Source organism: Xenopus laevis, chromosome 6L (assembly GCF_017654675.1).
Source record: "Xenopus laevis strain J_2021 chromosome 6L, Xenopus_laevis_v10.1, whole genome shotgun sequence".
Lineage (NCBI taxonomy): Eukaryota > Metazoa > Chordata > Amphibia > Anura > Pipidae > Xenopus > Xenopus laevis.
The window spans coordinates 127753774-127774241 of NC_054381.1; the positions used below are offsets into that span (position 1 = coordinate 127753774).

Sequence of the window (20468 nt, forward strand, 5' to 3'; positions counted from 1 at the left end):
AAATTTTTTGTACGATATTATCTGTGCGTCTATGGCCACCTTAAAGGGGTTGTTCACCTTCGAGATTTAATATGAGTGTGATATTCGGAGACAGTTTGTAATTGGTTTTAATTTTTTATTATTTAAGGTTTTTGAGTTATTTAGCTTTTTATTCAGCAGCTCTTAAATTTGCATTTTAAGCAATCTGGTAGCTAGGGTTCACATTTTCCTAGCAACCATGCATTGATTTAAATAAGAGACAGGAATAAGAATAGGAGATAGGATGAGTAATAAAAATTAGCAATAATAGTAATAAATTTGTAGCCTTAGATAGCGTTTGCTTTGTAGAAGGGGTCAGCAATGCCCATTTAAAAGTTGGAAAGATTGAGAAGAAAAAGGCAAATAACTATAAAACTATAAAAATAAATAATGAAAATCATTAGAAAAGTTGCTTAGAATTCTATAACATACTAAAAGTTACCTTAAAGGAGAATTCAACCTGTAACATAGACCGAAAATCTATTTTGCTAAGGGCACTTTTCAACCAAAAGGCACTTTTCATGCATTTCCCATTCAAGTTAGTGGAATTCTGGTGTTTTTATCAGCTGCCTTAAAGGCATCACATGTGCCATCAGGCTTGGGCTTTAACACTGTGGCCCAGGCTTGTACTGGCAATTTGTATTGTAGGGACCCATAAGTATAATGACCCTTATGGCTTCATTCCCTAACAGTGCCTCCTTTCCCTGTTGCTGGGTTAAAACCCATGTAACATATTGGTACATTATTTACATACTCATTTCATTGGCCCTAAGTTGATGACCATGTCCTGCATCACTGTAACAAAGTGCTCTGCAGGGGGAGGTCCTTCCTCTTTGGCCTGCAGCAGTTGATCTGGGTGGAAGGTCCATTGAGCCTGGCGTCAACAAGGCCCTAAAGTGAAGTCGGGGTACAGGGACCCCCAGAATGAGGTGAAGCTAGTGTGCAGGATAGCCACTGTAATAACACTCTATAGAGAGAGTGAGTTATTGAGCTTTACTTAACAAGATCAGCTTCAAGCTCCAACTAGGAGGATAGAAGGGAGTAGCTCTCCCCCAGGCTCTGCTTTGCCTGTAGTGAAAGGACTGCAGTATTGACAAGGGAATCAGGTTATTGTTCTATCCCTGTTCCACGCCTGCTGTAAGGGATCTGGGCCACATGAGGTACTGACAACCTGGAAGTTGATACTTTCAACTCCTTGTGCTATTCCTTTAGTGGTGTCTTTCTATGCTGTGTCTGCTACATCCTTGATTGTACCTGCCATTTATTCTGACTGCCTCATGTGAGTATTATAACCCGGTGTCGCTTTATAACTGAGTAAAGCCTGTTCTACTGTTTTGCAAAGAACCCCTAGCATCCAACTCTATTATTTTACACCTTTGGCAGTAGTGAGTTGTGGTTTAACAACATCAGCATGTGCTCTTTCCATTTAGCGAAAGCCCATCCTGGTGAAAGAGGGTCGTGTGTAGCCCATGCTCTATTACACTAGTTGGTATTTGTCTATTTAAGCCATATTGGGGTTCCAGTATATTTTGGGAAATGCCAGAGGGGCTGCTGTAATGGAGAGTCACTATTGGACCTGTGTGGTGGTGTTTAGGCCTCTGTGTATCCGAAATACCAGGACCTGTTTTGAATCTCCGTTCAGACCCGCTGCAGTCTACAAGGGATACTAAAGGTCCTACATGTTTGTAATTTATTGAAATAGTAATATTGGTTGGGTTTTGCAGAATTTGAGAATTTTTCCCCATTCACTTGTTGATACAATTTTATCTACTACAAAATAGTTTCAATTTCGTAAATTTTTGTAATACACTTTGTAGTATTTTTATAATATAACTTGGTCCACGCTAAAATTACTCCACCAGTTCCAACTTGGCAACATTCTATTATTTTCTATAGGAGAACAAATAACCCCTTCAGACATTGATATTGCCCTGCTTGCTGTTAAATGTAATGTTAAATTTTGTTGAAATTATGGGATTTCAGTCAATGTGACTGAAGCTTTTTAAAGCTTTCAAAGGAGGAGTTTTCAAAATGGTTGGAAGCCTACTATATTCCTGCGTGCCTTAATCTCAGATCCCTAAATGGCTACATTTAAGGATACCTCCTACATTTAATTCCACAAAAATCTATTAGAAACTAATGGAGATCTCACTGAAAGTACTTTTAATGTTATGAATTACAGTGAAACCTCAAGTTTTACATCCCCCCCATTTTGTTTTCCCTCATTTTACACTTTTTTTTTTTTAGGTCCCACAAATATATGATGCATAATGAATTTCCATGATTTTACATTGTCCTAGTTTTAACAACATATATAAATAAATATATACATATATACACACATACATATGGGATTCGTTATCTGGAAACCCGCTATCCAAAAAGCTCTGAATTACCGAAAGGCTGTCTACCATAAATTGCATTTTATCCAAATAATCCACATTTTTAAAAATGATGTCCTTTTTCTTTGTAATAATAAAACAGAACCTTGTACTTCATCCAAACTAAGATATAATTAATCCTTTTGAAGCAAAACCAGCCTATTGGGTTTATTTAATGTTTTCATTATTTTCTAGTAGATTTAAGGTATAAAGATCCAAATTACAGAAAGATCCATTTTCTGGAAAACCCAGGTCCCGAGCATTCTGTATAACAGGTCCCATACCCAGGGCAGCCATCAGGAGGGGACAGGGGGGAGAGTTGTAGGGAGCCCTGAGGGTAAGGGGGGCCTAGCCATGCCACACTTACTTGATTAATCGGGCCCCCAACTTTCTGAGAGCTGCTGACTTTGGGAAGGCATGGACGTTTAAGGGGCCCTGGCCACCAATTTTCTCATAATGTGGGGGGCCTTGCCACCAATTGGCTGTTATTATGGATTAGGATGTTTTGGATTTCAAAGATTCCCTATGTATACTCATGTTTAGCTATACACAGAAAAAAAATGTACTTGGTTTAATGAAGAATTATTATTACGGGGCACTCCAAAGGAGAAAAATTACAGCTGAAAACCAGATATATTTTAGTTATACAATTTGGGTCTGATTTATGAATGTAAATGTAACAATAGTTTTGCAATCAAACATATAGATTTACATGCAAGTAAAATTGGTTTACAGCCTTGCAGGCTTATTGAGTTTACAAAGGGAAAACAGATCTTATTTAATATTGTTAAATGGTGCTGTATTGTTTCCTGTTCCAGTTTTCTTGACATGTTTGATTTGAAAAATTCTGAAGACTTGTGCTTTTTCCTTTTTGTTTTTATAGGGATGCACCGAATCCACTTTTTTGGATTCGGCCAAACCCCCGAATCCTTTGCGAAAGATTTGGCCGAATACCGAATCCGAACCCTAATTTGCATATGCAAATAAGTGGTGGGAATGGGAAAACATTTTTTACTTCCTTGTTTTGTGACAAAGTCATGTGATTTCCCTTCCCGCCCCTAATTTACATATGCAGATTCGGATTCGGTTCGGCCAGGCGGAAGGATTCGTCCGAATCCTGCTTAAAAAGGCCGAATCCCGAACCGAATCCTGGATTCGGTGCATCCCTATTTTTTAATGTCACAAAATTTTCTTCTACAGGCAAGTGACCTGTTATCCAGAATGCTTGGGACCTGGGGTTTTCCGAATAACGAATCTTTCCATAATCTGGATCTTCATACATTAAAGGAGAACTAAACCCCCCAATAAGAAAACCCCCTTCCTACAACCTACCTACCCTGCTCCCCCCCAGCATAGTTCATTTCCCTGAAAGTGTCCTGATACATTGCTCATGCATTGGTGCAGAGTAAGAGCAGCGGATGTCATATGTGCCATCTTCCAGGTCTTCATCTGTAAGGGAGTGCTGTATTGGCGCATGTGCAGTTGGAGCATTTTGTAAAGTGTTTATAGACTGTTATCTTTTTCCAGCTAGCAACTGGGGGGTCACTGACGTCCACTTAGTTTCTGTGAGGCTACAATTTTAATTTAATTGTTATATTTTGTTACTTATCTTTCTGTTCAGGCCCTCTCTAATTCATCTTCCAGTTTCTCATTCAAATCTCTGCCAGTTGCGTGGGTAAATTGGACGCTAGCAAACAGACAGCTACTGAAATTTCAAACTTGAGAAGTGCAAGAAGGAAAACTTTACCCCCCAAAATGAATATTTATCCAACAGATAGTATATCATATTAAGTGGCCTATTCAAGAATCTTATCAAATGGTATATATATTTTAGTAAATATTGCCCTTTTACATTACTTACCTTGAACCACCATTTAATGATATTCTTTGTGCTCTCTCAGAGATCACCTGACCAGAAATATTGCAACTCTAACACGAACAGGAAGAAGTGTTGAAGCAGCTTTGTCCAGCAATTGGCTCATGTGACCTAACAAGTATGTATGCCCTTGGTTTGGTTTGCCATAGAGATGAGGGGAATCCTATGTTTCATTGAGGCCCCAGGAAGGTCAAGATGAAGCCGCTAGCAGCCATTAATATTTAGCAGTGAGTGTAGGATTGGTACTTGTTTGGTTTTGACCTGGACAACCTGGTTTTTATAAAGGCTGTCTGGATTAAACAGGACTCTGCAAAGAATAATGTGGTAAAATGCCAATCGCCATATCATAGTCCAGACCGCTGATGTCACCTGCCCAGCCCCCTTATCTATCTGCTGTGTAACCTGAGACTTTTCTCCTTTGAATGGCTGCCCCCATTGCTACACAGCAGCTTATTTATATAAACAATAGTAGTGTTTCTGAAGCAAACACAGTAGTTTTACCAGTGCAGGGCAACACTACATAATTTTATATTTTAATTTAAAACACTATAATTTTTTGATGTTATTGTTCCTTTAAAGCAGCCCATGTGGAATATGCAGCTGACATTTTCCATTGCAGACACATATGCGCAGTTACAACATGTCAAATAAGATATAAAGGAGGTCTGACTGTGCAATTCTGGCTGCTAAATAACTTCTCTTTCATGATATCATCTGGATCTCCCACTGAAATACAGAACATCTGAAAACATGGATCAGTAGTAATGCAGTTATATACATTATCATTGGGGCTGAGCACAAACGGTACAACTTGAATGATGAATAATCTCTGAAAAGTGCTGCTATATAGATAAAGGAAAGAAAATAATTACATTTATATAGTATTTTAAGAACAAAGAATATGTTCCATCTGGAAAGATTGCATCACTCCCTCCCCCATCCCTATTACTGTACAAGATACATTCATGTATTTCTTACACTAGGACCCCTGACGTCTGACAAGGCCAGCACCTAGTATGGTCACCGGGAAATATGCAGCTCTTCTTAGTGACAATGATTTGGGAAATGCAGGGAGGCAGAGGTTATGCCAGTTCAACAAAGCCCTTGGCATGATCGAAATTCAGCAACTATTGCAATATAAGGTAATTTAGGGTGAAGCTACATGCAGGGCCTTCATTTAGTTCTACTATGGTTGGTACAGAGGACAATGCCTTTAGCTCCCTTTTGCCTATAGGAGCACAGGGCTGAGGCTTGGCCTTTTCTCTGTCTGCATTTTCTTCATAGGCAGAGAAAAGCTGATGTACTCCCAACTGTTCTTTCTGTTCCTGTGTATTTTTCTGTCCCAGGCATACGTCCTGTTAGAGCAAATAAAACACAAGCAGAGAAAAGCCAGGCCTGTGTGCCATTAGCTTCACTTGGCTCCTCCAGTAGTCTAACCCTTCCTGCTCTCCTTATTGGAGCCTTTGGTTGCTACTGACAGGCCTGGACTGGCAATCTGAGGGTTCTGGCAAATGCCAGAGGGGCTGCTGTAATATGCCTTATAAAGTGACTATTAAGTGGGCTGGTGGGGGTAGTTTGGGCCTGTGTACTAGGAATGCCAGGGCCTATTTTGAATCCCAGTCCAGTCCTGGCTACTGACTACCTTAAGTCTGACTCTCACACCTTGGACTGGTGTGTCTGGGGCCCACCAGGGCTGCAACATCAAGGGCCCCCATTGTGACCTAAAGGGCCACCCTCCTGGCTTCTGCCCCCCCCCCCGGCATGCCCTGTACCTCTCTTCTACTGCAGCTATGCACGGTTGGGGAGCAACATCCTTGTGGAATATGTGCCAGCGGGTGTCCATGAAGGTCAAGACCCACAGCTTTTTTCCCAGTGACCCATCCGTCAGACCCTTCTCACGTAGAGTTGCCACCTTTCCCTATATTTGCTACAGGCTGGTGGGGGGGCGGGAACAAAAGGGGCGGAGCAGTGACAAAAAAGGGTTAGGGCCACGACGCGGAGACCCAAAGACGGAGGACAAAAGCTAAGTTACAGGGGATTGGGGGCAAGCCGAGGGGTCTTTTTGAAGGGTATTACAAATTTACCGGCAGCTACATTGCCGGTAAATTTGTAATACCGGCTTTGGCAGGTGTTTTACCGGCTAGGCCGGTAAAATACTGGCCGGGTGGCAACCCTATTCTCGCACCTACAGTGAGTTATAACACAGTGATGTTATGCTGTGTTAATGTCAGGAGAGCACAAAGCTTGTAGCTTTTCTTTCTAGCAAACATTTGTAAATTACCATCTGTAAACAGCCATCCATCCTAATGTTTCCTGCTAATTTCATCCACCCTCTCTGAACGGAGTTGCCGAATGCTTTAAAAAGATTTCCAGGCCAGCTCAGATCCTAGAGGGGATTAGGCTACATTGGCTTATGCTACTGTCATTTTATGCTTTCATATCGTGTTATGGAACATGCTGCTGCCATGTAAGCATATGGGAGAATAATCATGAGCATCATATTTTGACAAATATTAAAATTGGTTGGTCAAAAGAATGCTGGCTCATGCAGTGATATACGTGTACAGTCACATTTAATTGTGACAGCCATTTCTTTATTTACTGGTAAAGGAGACTGCGTGGTGAGATTCTAGTTGTGGCTGGTGAAACCATACTAAATGCACCAGCTGATATAGTTTGCTCATCCCTAATTTTGAGTCAAGCATAGTACTGCCAGTGCTATCATGCTTCATCATCACCCTGTTATATGAGGCAGGGGTTTGCAATCAATTTACTAATAAGGACTGAACCGTATATAGGGGGCATATATATGCATATATATATATATATATATATGTGTGTGTGTTTATGCATTCTAAGAATATTTGAAAGCACTGTACAGTACAAGAAATTTGTTTTTCCTTTCAAGAATGTTTTCGCTAGTGTTTTATTTTAATAATGCTTAAAGCATGAGCTATACAATCTTCTTGCTTCCAAGTAACCCTTGTAGGGGCGTTATTTTACATATTTTACCTTTGTATAAATCTCAGGCATTGTCACTATTAGCTTCAACAAGGCACCTGGATGTCAAATGCAGTACCATGTTGTGAAGCTACATGGTTCTCCTATCAGCAGAGGATAGGCTAGGAACCCAATAGGATTCTAGCCAGTAGAGAAGATGCATTTATTTTATGATTGAGCCCCAAGCACTATGCTCTGAGGGAAATGAATCATTGTTTCTTTCCATCAGTAAACTGGCTGCCTTGCAGCAGAACTGCTATCATCCTTCTACTCACCTTTGAGCGATGCCTTCGTAATATATTAGATCTATTGTTTATATCTTAAAGGAAAGTTCATCATGATCATTAAATTAATTTTCAGTGTGTAATAGTTGGACCTGTTCTATTTCAAAGGGGTTTCTTTTTTTTATTATTTGTGTTTTTTAATCCTTCCTATACTGCTTCTTTCTGGCATCCAAGTAAAATGCTATCTGGTTGATGGGCGTTACTGACCCTGAAAACCCATCAAAGCAGAATGGTGGCCATACAAGCACAGAAATTCGTTTTGTGATATTCGGTGTGTATATATGGTGGGAGATGAGGCGACCGATATCAGAAAAAGATATCAGTCGCCTTGTTGTTTAACCAAGATGAAAATTCTTGATTCAAAGGCGGCTAAAAATTGGCAAGGGGATGCTGCTGAATCATAAGATAAAGATAGAATTCTATTATTTCTACCTGTTCAGCTCCTAACGTTTGTAGTAAAAGCGAACAATCTTGGGAAAGATTGTAATTGTAAAGTGTATGGCCACATTTAGGCTTCACTGTTATTGTGTTATTGCTATTCTTGCTTATCTCTGTAGTCGGTCTCAGTCCCTCTACTATTTAGGGCAGAGACACGCCGATATTTCAGGATATTAGTCACCCAGCGACAAATAGCTTCTTCGTTGGGCAACTAATCTCCCCAAACTGCCTTCCTGCCGGCTAGAATGTAAATCGCTGACGGGATGGCACTAGGAATGATTTGTTTTCCAAAGTCGCCCGAAGTTGCCTCACGAGGAAACTTTGGGCGACCTCAGAAAGCGGAAGCAATCAGAGTGCCACCCTGCCATCGATTTATATTCTAACCGGCGTGAAGAAGAAGCGATTTCCTGAAATAGCAGCGTGTGTCTCTGCCCTTATATTTCCCAGTGATTATCAAAGTGTTATCTTTTGAGATACTGAAAGGTAAATATTGTTTTTCACAGCCATGGCCATGATGGACAGCCCATATAATTTACCCGCAGTGTTCCCCTCATGGCTGCATTGCCGATTAAAATAAGAACTAATATATATATATATGTAATGTATTCCCTGGTTCTAGGCCTGGGTAGATTATATCCAAGCCTTATATTGGAGGCTTTGGAGTCTATATTGTCAGCCACCAATATGGCACAGAAATTTACTTGATGTTTTGCCATAAGGTTTAAGACAAATTAAGAATCAGAAGAGAAACAATTGTATGATGCCTGAGTACCTTTAATATGTAATTGTAATTATACATATTTCATTTTTAATGCTTCATAAACATTTTATTGAACTTTATTTAGTTATTCACCAAGCTCCTGCTTTTTGGACCATAATTTTTCCATTCAAACATCATTTATGTTTTCTGTAGCTCAGGGAATATGCTATGCCTCTCTGACTGTCTTAAATATTGTATAAGACAAAAAATCTTCAACCACGGCTTTGGAAATGTGGATAATGTAAGGGGCAGTGTGATTCGTTCCAAGTGTCAAGAATAAACGGTTTAAAATGTTGGAAACAAAATCAAATGTCATCAAAGAAAGAGCTTTTCCCCAATCCGTGGTGGGTTCCCTTTTGCTTTGTGCCAGAAGTCTGCCAATGGGCCCCCTAATGTCATTGAAGAAAATAAGAACTAGCTCAAAATTCAACCACTAGTCGTCCCTGAATATTTAGTAGCATTTCCTGTGGTCCATAAACCACTGATCTTTAGGTTCAGGTTATAAGGACAATGTCCACTTGTGTAACCTCCAAAAAATACCTCTGATAGATTAGGAAACCTTTCCTCCATAACTTCTTTGCTTATATGCTAGTGCGTTATTTTTCCAGATGTCAGGTAAATGTGCATCTAGTGGGAAAGAATATTATCAGTTTAATCACTTTGTATGGAAAGAATGTGAGACTCCCCTTCCCATTGGGAAAGAGGCCACTGTGAGAGTTGTGCATCAAAGGATGCCGCAGCTTTTCAATCTGATATAAATTGGTTTAAGAATCCACTTCAGCAATCTTTTTATGATTTTTGGATAGCCTAAAAGAAAATGTTTCACTATCACAGATAATTTACCTCAATTGAGGGATGGGTTTTTGTACTTTGTATATTGTAAAATGTACATTGTATTGTAAAGAGCGAGGCACAATGTGCTCCGGCTCATGAAAATCTTACACCTAATACCTGCCTTGTCCATCTGCCTCACTAAATACAGGGCAGGGTCTCGTTGCTCTCATTACTGTAGGGGGTAGATATGTTCAAGCCTGGTATAGGGCAGGCTACAGTGAACATAGAACCCTGGGGTAAAACCAGACCTAAGTGAAAGCCATGGAAATAAGAACCCTCTGAATGAGGACTAATGGTAGGATATAATAAGCAAAAGATCACCAGACATATTACAGTTAGTTAGAGCCCAACTGTAGGAACATAAGTGTGTCCGATGACTGTGCCTTGTCTGTTTGAGTCAAATAAACATGCAAGGAAAGTTTGGGCTACTTTGGAAATCCTAATGCAGCATATGTTTTCTCATCAGCAATTTACTTTATTGCAAGTAGCATTCAAGGAAATGTGTCAGGTTGAAACACCCTTCACGTCAGTCCCTACCCCAACAATCTAAGGCCCCTATCACATTCACACACCATAGGGACAAGTTTATCAGAAGTCAATTAACCTGTATGGGGAGGAAACCCACGGAGATATGGGGACTGGGAGAACATATAGACATCTTGCCCTGGTTGGAATTTAGGACCCCATTACTGCAAGGCAACAGTGCTACTCATTGAGCCAACACGGGCTATCCTCTTTTCATCCGAAACAACTTCTCCAAGTTTATAATGGCTCATTGCACATTCAACCTCTTGTACAGAGAGACTATTGGTATCTCTTGATCAGGGACTAATTTACATGTTTTGAGCAGTATTGCAGTTTGGTCTTTAGAGCGTCAAGTGTAGCAATTGTCTGTTATGAGAAAACATAAATTAAGAGTTTGTTTTTTCTTATTTTTCCAACTCTTTGCTTGCTGCCTCCAGGGCCGCTCCTGCAATGAGGCAAGGTGAAAAACTTGCCTAAGGCAGCTTGGAAAGGCCAAAATACAAGGAGCGGCAAAAAGCCACCTCTGGTAAATTTAAGAGGCAAATTTCTGTTTTTTAACACAGAAATTTGGCTCTGCTAGTGCAGCGTGGGGGCCATATCTCAGCCCCTGAAATGCCGCTGGCTTCCTACCAGTGTGGAAAGTGTGACCCGGTATAAACAAGTAATTATGACCCATAAAATCTTATTTGTATTTTTCCATGATAAATGATGCCATCCTGTATGTTTCAGTCAATGTATTAAGAGGAGCTGCCACTTTGCACATAAAAGTGTTGTATCAACACTTTATCTAACTATTTGTCATCTACCTATTTTGCCTGTATACCAGTGCCATCAACATGTATCTCATTCATTCATTTGGTACTTCCATGACCTGTATTTGTCTGACTGATACTTTAAAATTATACTGATAATAAAAAACGACACTTCACAATATTAATTAAAATAAAAGTCATGTTGCTTGTTTTTTTTTGCTGATATTTCTGCCAACCTCACTGTCCCTTCTCAATCTGTCAGTTAGAGTTTCTAATGCTAATGGACCCCTGCAGCACAAACATGGCAGCCCCCTCATCAGGGTCCATTTTGTTAATCCCTTGCCTGAGCAGGCAGGAAAGGAGAAGTGGAACCTAGAAAGGTCAGATCTAGTAAGGATAGGCTACTCACCTTAAGAGGTCACTCTAGGATTGACAGATAGTTAGGCTATTTAGCTGAGCAGCCTGAGGCTCAGACGAGGAGTGTGAGTGGGATTAAGATCCCGGGTACCAATTGCCCAGTATAAGTACTGAGTGCAGTGCCGGAGTGGGCCGGCATGACACCAGGAAAAAACTCCAGTGGGCTCCAGCTCTCGTGGGCCCTGCTGGTCCAGACTCAATCCTTTGAGGAAGCCAGAAGCAGCTTCTGTCTTCCTTGATCCTCAGCATGGCTATATTAAAAAGACGGTATGCGCGAGGGGGCAGGTTGCGGCTTAGGGAGGGGAGCCAGAGGGTGCTTTACACCTGGGGTGGGGGATCAGAGGCGTGGTGGGGGGCCCCTTGCCCCCTAGTCCAACATTAACTAAGTGTACAGACTTAGGGATGTAGTGATTCCCCTGGGTTCCACTTAGAGAAAAGTCTGAAAGCTAGGTGTACCTTCATTGCTACTGTGTATGTTCTCTTCCTTGCAGGGACTAATACTGACCATTAGTTTTGTGAGTATATGCTTATCAACTGTTGCTCTATGTTCCTGCTTGGTTATGTACACTTCTTTGTTCTCTGGTTATGTTGCAAAAACCACTGGTGCCCAATTATTGTGCATTGCACCTATTTACAGTTGTACTACACCCTGACTCCACACCGTTGTGAGGTCTTAACTCCTGAGAATTGAGGTCTCATCCAGAGCAAAGTATTGGGGTAAAACTCATAGTTAGAGAATCGTGACACCTAATTTACTATATTGTTACATGTGTATACATTAATGTTAGAATTTTTTGGCTCAGTGAGTTACACCCAAAGAGCTATCATTCTTACCCCATCAATTATAAAACATTAGGGCTTATTTCCAAGCACAACCATGATATGTGCTTGCACAAAAATTGTTGTACTTCTTGCGCCAATTGACAAAAAGTTAATTTACTATATAATTTACAGAAGGTGTACAAAATCCATAACTATCATCATAAGCTGTTGAAAGTTACAGTTAGTGCAACTCTTCAACAGCCGATATTCTTACACTATATATTAATTATTCAAACGTCAAACATCAGCTTGTTTTTTATTATTTTTATTAATATATAAAAATATATATACATTTAAATAGATTATATAAAAATAAACATTTGGTAAAGTATCCAAAGTAGATGGACTGTGGCTCCTACATTGTGTTCCCAACCCTTTCCCTCCTTTCCCTTTTGGGAACATAATGAAGGAGCCACATTTCAGATCTTGCAAGGGTAGAATCCATTTTGGGATTTATATATTGTTCTTCCATTTCCTTCCTAAGTCTTGACAAAGTCTTCTTAATGAGGTGTTGCAAGAGAATCTTTAACTTGAATGTCTTATTTCTTTGCTCCTAGGAGAAAATGTTTTTAATGTTAGACAAGAAGATCTGTGTTTTATATCTATGCACATGATAGGGCACTGTAAAAATGGCCATAATGTGACATAATGTGACTTAACTGGCTAGCTAAGTTAGTAATTGATAGAAACTTTCACAATTTAAAGCAGAACTGGTTGGAGCTAAAACCATTAGTAATTAAAAAAAACTAATTACACCTGAAAATGAAAATTCCCTAAAATCCCTAATTTTTTGGATAGTGATCAAAATAGCAATCCTTAAATACCTAAAGCCTTGAATAACCACATAGACATTAACGATTTCCCAGTAATTGCTTTTTGATTGTAGAGAATATGAGTCATTTGCATTACCTTTATGTATATGCTCTGCTATGCTATATTGCACCTCGTCTTCATCTCGATTATATGTGATGAATCGGTTTAATAGGAGTTCCTTTGCGAATGGTCTTTTGGCTGGATCCTTCTGAAGACATTTATTAATGAATCTGTGGAATTTATTACTCCTGGGGGGAAAGAAACAAGGCAGAAGTGTTACTGATGATGTAATAAAACACAGAGCCAGAATTATTCAAAAAGGACACTGAAGTCTGTTGGGTGATAGGGAATTAAAATGGAAGATGTTTCTTTTCATTGAATAATTTGGGCCAACAAAGTATAAGCTCTTGAATTTATAAAAAGGGTGATGTCTCTTAAAGAATACTAATAACTTGAACACAGCCCATCATCACAGCAATGGATAGAGTGGATACAGTAGTGACACTTACATTTGAGCTCATTGAACTTATCTCTTTCCCACTTTAACACCTTCCCCGGCCTTATGCTTCAGTGTCTCTTTCCCCATTCCCCCACCCGCACTGCTTAAGGTGGCCATAGACGCATCAATAATATTGTACAAAAGAAATTCTGGTACCATATTCGATGCGTGTATGGTGGGAAACGAGCCAACCGATATTGGCAGAAGACTTGGATATGGGTTGGCTTATCGATCAAAAAGATTTTTTCCAGGAAAGATTGTAATTGTAACGTCTATGGCCACCTTAAGTCCTATTTCTGTAAAAAAATGACTCACCATATATCCTCTTTTAGAGCTGGAGCTGGACCATTCATAATCCTTTCGGAAAGCTCAGCACCACGGAGTTTAATGTGTGCTGTAAGTGTAAGAGAACACAATATTATTATTGTTATTCTTACAAATTAACAAGGGGCCAACATATTTTGCAGCATTGTACAGTAGAGAGTGACTACATCAAATATTCTGATGAGTTTCTATTATCAGAACCAATCGATGATTTATTTTAACTTTTTGAGATAATAATTTCCTTCTTTAAGGGTAAGGCCACACGGGTCATTTTGGGGAGATTTGGTCGCCTGGCGACTAATCGCCTCGTCTTTGCAGCGACCAATCTCCTCAAACGCCTTCCCTCATTCTCCGCCGGCTAAAATAATAAACGCCGGCGCTAACCACACGCGGTGGTTCGTTTTCCGAAGTCGCCCGAAGGCTGGAAACTTCGGGCTACTGCGAAAAACGAATTAGCGCCAGCATTTTTTTCATTTTAGCCGGCGCAGAGTGAAGGAAGGCATTTGGGGAGATTGGTCACCGCAAAGACGGGGCGATTAGTTGCAAGGCGACCAAATCTTCCCAAAATTCCCAGTGTGGCCTTACCCTCATACATAACAAATAAATAAATGCAGTCTGGTTGGAATTATTGTAGCGTGTGCACAGTGACAGACAGATATTGGACATATAGGGCAGTATATGGCTGTATCTGCATTTTCTCAACAGCAGAGAAAACACATTATTTGTCATTAGCCTAAGGGGATACAGGAAAGACACAGTCTATATCTTTTATCTGATTGCTCCTGTCTCTGAAACAAGAAGTTATATCTTGCTTTCCAGTGTATCACTAAAAAGAAAAGTAACTAATGCAAATTACAGAAGACACCATTATAATAAAAGCACAGAAAGGATTCTCTGATTCATGGCCGATTTACATGTTTCATTGTTATAGAATAGGTGATACCCCCTGACCTTCCTAAAAACACTCCTCCATAAATGAACATAAACGCACGCAAAATGTTATTTAAGATTACTTACGAGGATTGTATTCTGCCATTTCTATGGCTGTGATTCCTAAAGACCACACATCCACCTAGAAAATAAAAACAAAAAGCAACACCCATTTAGCAAACAAATTATAATCATTGTTAGAGATGATAAAGATACTTCTACTGACTATCCCTCCTCATCCTGTCTCAGGGTCAATATGGGATGCTAAATGACTAATACTTTAGAGCCAAGCTACGTTGTATTACTATGAAACATTTCCAGTAGCCGACTTCAACTATAAACATTTATGATTTTACATTTTCAAGAGTCTCTACTGGGAGAAAAAAGCTCTACAAATTACATTTGGCATGGATTTGTTATTCCTGCCTTAAGAGTGCAATTTGTTTAATCACTTTAATGAAAACTGAACTAAATGACAACTATTTTATTAATTATACCTTGTAGTTATAATGTACACTTCTTGTAAAACATGCATGGACTTCAGGTGCCATCCAACAGCGGGTTCCTGCATTACTTGTACTGATGGGCCCTATTGTGGCAAGGCCAAAATCAACTGAAATTGAAAGAAACAAGCATGAATTTACTTTGTACAATACAGTAATAACATCTATGACAATACAGAAAGGTGCTACAGTTATTACAAATGGAAATATATTTTTGAATCAGTATTTTCTTTTGTCTGGTGCTGACTATTGATTTGAACCAGGTGCAAAGAGAGTGTAAAGACAGAGACAAATAAAACACTGAACATTCTTAATGACTGTATATTGGAACGATGCTTACAATGATATTTTTGCATTATGCAAAGGTGCAATTTTTGGGTAGAGAGCCCCTTTAAAGTTTTATGATGCCTAAGAAAAGCTAGGCATTGAGATGAGCAATAAATGTACCCTTTGCTTTTGTGGCACCCATTCTTCCTATAGATAATAAACGTCACTTACTTATCTTCACACGGGCCGTAGAAGTTAACATTATATTGGCGCCCTTGAGATCATGATGTATCACGTTCAGTTCCTGTAAGTAATCCAGGCCCTAGAAAGATGAATAAAGCAAACATGATGAACATGTATATATTTTTATATTATAGAATTAATAGGATGCAAAGTCGGTGAGCAGAGATTATGAAAAGCAATGAAGGGGTTAATATCTGTCTTACCTGTAAAACTTTCTTGCATATGTATGAAATCCAGGTCTCATCCAAGGATCTATTGGGCGTGCTCCTAATTAAGGCGTCTACAGAGCCACCAGCACACATTGTCATAGCAATCTAGAATAGAAATAAAATATTTTTATTTATAGTGTATATAAATATTATTGTGTATATATATATATATATATGTTGCCTAAAATCTATCTATCTGTCTGTGTGTCTGTGTAACATTCCTAGTAATCAGTAGCAGTAACGGGTCTGAAATAATCAGTGTTATATTTATTAACTTTGATTGAGATTTTCTCCTTCTTGGCATGTGCAATGCAAGACCATTGTGTGCTTTTATTTAAGAAGTATATCCTTACCCATAGCGCCTCTTCATTTGAAATGCTGGGCCGTAGATAAAAGGCTCCATAAAAGGCAGGGAAGTTGTCGTGGCCAGAAACGCGTTCAAGTACGTACAGTTCAGCAAGGATCTCTTCATTATCCTAGATACAGAAATAATGATCATTAAATTAGGTCTTGATAACTATTTAATCCTTGTTGTAAAACATAGAATTCATTAGTTTGCCATCAGTGTACCACAGTGCCAACACCACAGATACTAACTTCCCAAACAAACTTGATAGTAGGGATGACCTCACCGGATCAGAACTCAAGGAAACCAAACTTGGATAGAGCCAGTTAACTTTATTAATCCATGTTAAGAATACAAAAGTGTAAGCGGGCAGGGGAACTAGTTTTACGCATTTCGTGACTGGAGTCACTTCATCAGAAGCTTCTGAATGCGTAAAGCTAGTAAAGGTTATCAGTTCTCTCAAGTCTCTCTGTGATGTGCTGTAATGGCGTCCACTCTCAATCATAGAATCTAACTTCCCCTCTTTCTCTTCTATGCCGCTCCATGTGTTTACTTGCAATGTGTTGAACTGAGTTATGATTTTTTTGTTATGATTTGGTGTGATTTAAATCCCCTTCTGTTAGGGGTGGTTACTTTATAGTATTGTTACATAGAGATTAATGAATATAAGTGACACATTTGCCTTTTATAAGCTGCAAATATTACAAGCGGATGATATAGTTAGTTTTGCATTTATTAAATAATTAAACCTCCAGTGAATATTTTACCGGGCTGAGCAGAGCTTGGGGCATTTAAAGAAGTCCATTTCTAATCATTACAAATTCCATTTTGCATTATGACTATCCATTATATAAGGGGGCGACTTGCTAATCATGGTTTATAAAGTCTCTTTTTACTGGCAGTTGATTTGTATGTGTAACACAACACTTTCTGCAATATTCTCATTATAATAAATGAAATAGTAAAAAATATACATTACCCTAAGGTCTTTTATCACTTTTATGGCCACTTCTTTCTTTTCCTTAAAATGCCATGCCTGAAAGAAAATAGATTTGTGGTGAATTTTGACTTGAATTTGATAAAGTACCTGAGTATAACGACATGGGTCTTTGCAGTCTCAGAAACAAAAAACAAACTCCAAAAGGAAATCTGAATCCTGCTTAAAATCCGGCATATGTGGCAATTTAGTGATACATGACATATGTATGAATATTTATATACTAGATAGATAAATACATTCAATATATAGAATTACATTGAGATGTTAAGGGCCACAAAAGGTAGGTCATTCCCGCCCCTTACAATCTTAAAATCTCATATCTGACCTTATGGATTACTCCAAATCCTCCTGATCCAACACATTGTTCGAGGTCTATCCAGCCAGTTGGGTCCTAAAAAAAAGTAAAATGCAAAATTTGAAAATAAGACAATATAATGGCAGGTGGTGGGGGGAGAATAGAGGGAGAAGGCTGAAAACAGGGATAATAATGTAATATATGTTTTTGCATACCGGGCATAGTTTGTCAAATCCATGTTCATTGCAGACCTGGTAAAGGAAAACATTATTTTAGATCAACTCAGTAAATAGACAAAAAGAATAAATATTGCAAGCTTTTCTTTTTAGTTTGTTGCTCATTTAGTTTGTTCAGGATGAGAGGCATCCCCATAAGATTCCTCACTGTGTTCCTTGTTAAGCAGTTTTTTAATTTATATTTAGTATAGCAAAGAGGCCTTGTGCCCAAACAGTGTTGTTAATGGTGGACATAACTATTACAAAGATTATTATTCTTATGTATATGGGTTATGGTTTGTCCTAATAGAACTAATGTGTGTGAGACTTTTAGGGGGTTATTTACTAAAACTCTAATTTCTCATATTTGTATTAAACTAAGCTTGACTAAACTCCCATCCACAATTTTATCTTATTTATCAATAAAATAACTTGAAATAGTCAGGTCGGGGGAAAAATTGCGAAAACGGAAAACCCCAAATTATTTGGATTTGAATCCTGAATTGCTTAATTTTTTCAGGTTATTGCCTGAAAACCCCAATTTTTTTGGTTTACCAGACAAAATTCAATGCAGACCACGATACCTTCAAATTGTAAAAAGGACATCTCCCATTGACCTATACACAACAGTGACAGGTTTGAAATGGTGAGCGTTTTTTTCTCCTCTAAACATTAACATTTTTGCCCAAAAAAACTGAGGCAGAAAAAAAAAATCGAGTTTAGTAAATAACACCTTTAAACTTTGGGCAATGTATTCCAGAGCTGCAAAGAAAAAAATGACCCGTTTGTGGGTTTCCCCATGTAATGTGTGCAGCATGGTGTTGTAGTGATAAGCATTGATGGCTTCCCTCTGGGCACTGCAGTTTATGTGGATACTCCAAAAATATATAGTTCTTAAAGGGGTAATTTATCAAAAGTGAAGTTAATAGTGAAGTTCCGCCACTCTCCATTCATTTCTATGGGATTTTTATAGGCGTATTTATCAAAGGGTGAACTTTCACTTCACCCATTGATAAATACGCCTTTCAAAATCCCATAGAAATGAATTGAGAGCTGCGGAACTTCACTCTTTGATAAATTTACCCCAAAGTGTTTTAGCATAACCTGGACTGGTGATTTAAACTGCAGTTTGGTTTTTAGGTTCCCAGACATTAGTGGGCCTAAACAAAGCCATACTAAATAAACATTATGCTAAATATGTCCCAATAAATCAATCCGTTCAATGCACAAAATGTCTTAGTGTCCTTGATAGCAAATCATACCTCAAGTGATGGAAACAGATCATCACAAATGCTTTCTTCTTCCCCACTATATATAACCATGTCATCACTATTGTTTTCTTCTTCCTCTTGTTCTTGTAGATTATGTTCTTCCTCTGAGGCATTACCCTGGCTGATCTCTGTGCCAGGCTCCTCAGGTTGCTCCTGGAAATGGCCAATATTTGTCTCAGGATTTTCCTGGCAATTGTCATGGGCAATGATTTCCTCAGGTTGTTTCTGTTTAAGAATAAAAACATACAATTAATCCATTTGTTGCTATACTGACCCATTCCGTCAGTGAAAATTTGCCAAAATGCATAAAAGTCTAGGGCTTCACAAATTTGCTCATCCCTACAATGTCCCATGTAATGTGTGCAGCATGATGTTGTAGTGATAAGCATTGATGGCTTCCCTCTGGGCACTGCAGTTTATGTGGATACTCCAAAAATATATAGTTCTTAAAGTGTTTTAGCATGAGAGCTGGACTGGTGATTTAAACTGCAGTTTGGTTTTTAGGTTCCCAGACATTAGTGGGCCTAAACAAAGGCATACTAAATTAATTTTTTTCTAAACATGTCCCAATAAATCAATAAGTTCAATGCACAACATGTCTTAATGTCCTTGATAGAAAATCATACCTCAAGTGATGGAAACAGATAATCAATAATGCTTTCTTCTTCATCACTACATATAACCATATCATCACTATTGTTTTCTTTTTCTGCTTGTTCTTCTAGCTTTTCTTCTTCCTCTGAGGCATTACCCTGGCTGATCTCTGTGCCAGGCTCCTCAGGTTGCTCCTGGAAATGGCCAATATTTGTCTCAGGATTTTCCTGGCAATTGTCATGGGCAATGATTTCCTCAAGTTGTTTCTGTTTAAGAATAAAAACATACAATTAATCCATTTGTTGCTATACTAATATATATATTACAATGTGACACAGTATTGGAAAATAAAGTTGGTAATGTGTTATCATATGTGTGCAGCATGGTGTTGTAGTGATAAGAATTGATGGCTTCCCTCAATCATACCTCAAGTGATGGAAACAGATCATCACTAATGCTTTCTTCTTCCCCACTAGATATAAGCATGTCATCACTATTGTTTTCTTCTTCTTCCTCTTGTTCTTCTAGACTTTTTTCTTCCTCTGAGGCATTACCCTGGCTGATCTCTGTGCCAGGCTCCTCAGGTTGCTCCTGGAAAAGAGATAGAAGATTATTGATCACATGATTGATTCTGTTAAGTAAATGTGAGATAATTAATTGAGCTCTACAAAGAAGGCTTTAAAATATATTTAGCAAAAAGCCATACCTCAAGAAATGGAAATGGGTTATCATTACTGCTTTCTTCTTCCTCTTCTAAACTTTCTACTTCTAGATTTTCATCTTCTAGACTTTCTTCTTCTAGACTTTCTTCTTCTAGATTTTCATCTTCTAGACTTTCTTCTTCTAGATTTT

The 20468-nt window shown here is 38.7% G+C and overlaps 1 protein-coding gene across 2 annotated transcripts; it reads right to left on the reverse strand.

Moving 5' to 3' along the window:
• Nucleotides 1–12381: 12381 nt before the first annotated feature.
• On the reverse strand, nucleotides 12382–18097 carry LOC121394732 (traf2 and NCK-interacting protein kinase-like). Of its 2 annotated transcripts, XM_041566475.1 has the most exons (11): nucleotides 17752–18097; nucleotides 17567–17632; nucleotides 17221–17277; nucleotides 16249–16371; nucleotides 15890–16000; nucleotides 15675–15765; nucleotides 15171–15286; nucleotides 14761–14815; nucleotides 13735–13813; nucleotides 13017–13168; nucleotides 12382–12660 (listed from the first exon to the last, which is right to left on the reverse strand). In XM_041566475.1, exons 5-11 carry the CDS (start codon nucleotides 15992–15994, stop codon nucleotides 12647–12649), a joined length of 612 nt encoding a protein of 203 aa, XP_041422409.1. In that variant the 5' UTR covers nucleotides 15995–16000; nucleotides 16249–16371; nucleotides 17221–17277; nucleotides 17567–17632; nucleotides 17752–18097; the 3' UTR covers nucleotides 12382–12646. The 2 variants fall into 2 exon arrangements, with proteins under 2 accessions (XP_041422409.1, XP_041422408.1); XM_041566474.1 differs by lacking the exon at nucleotides 12382–12660 and having other exon boundaries at nucleotides 12784–13168.
• Nucleotides 18098–20468: the final 2371 nt, after the last annotated feature.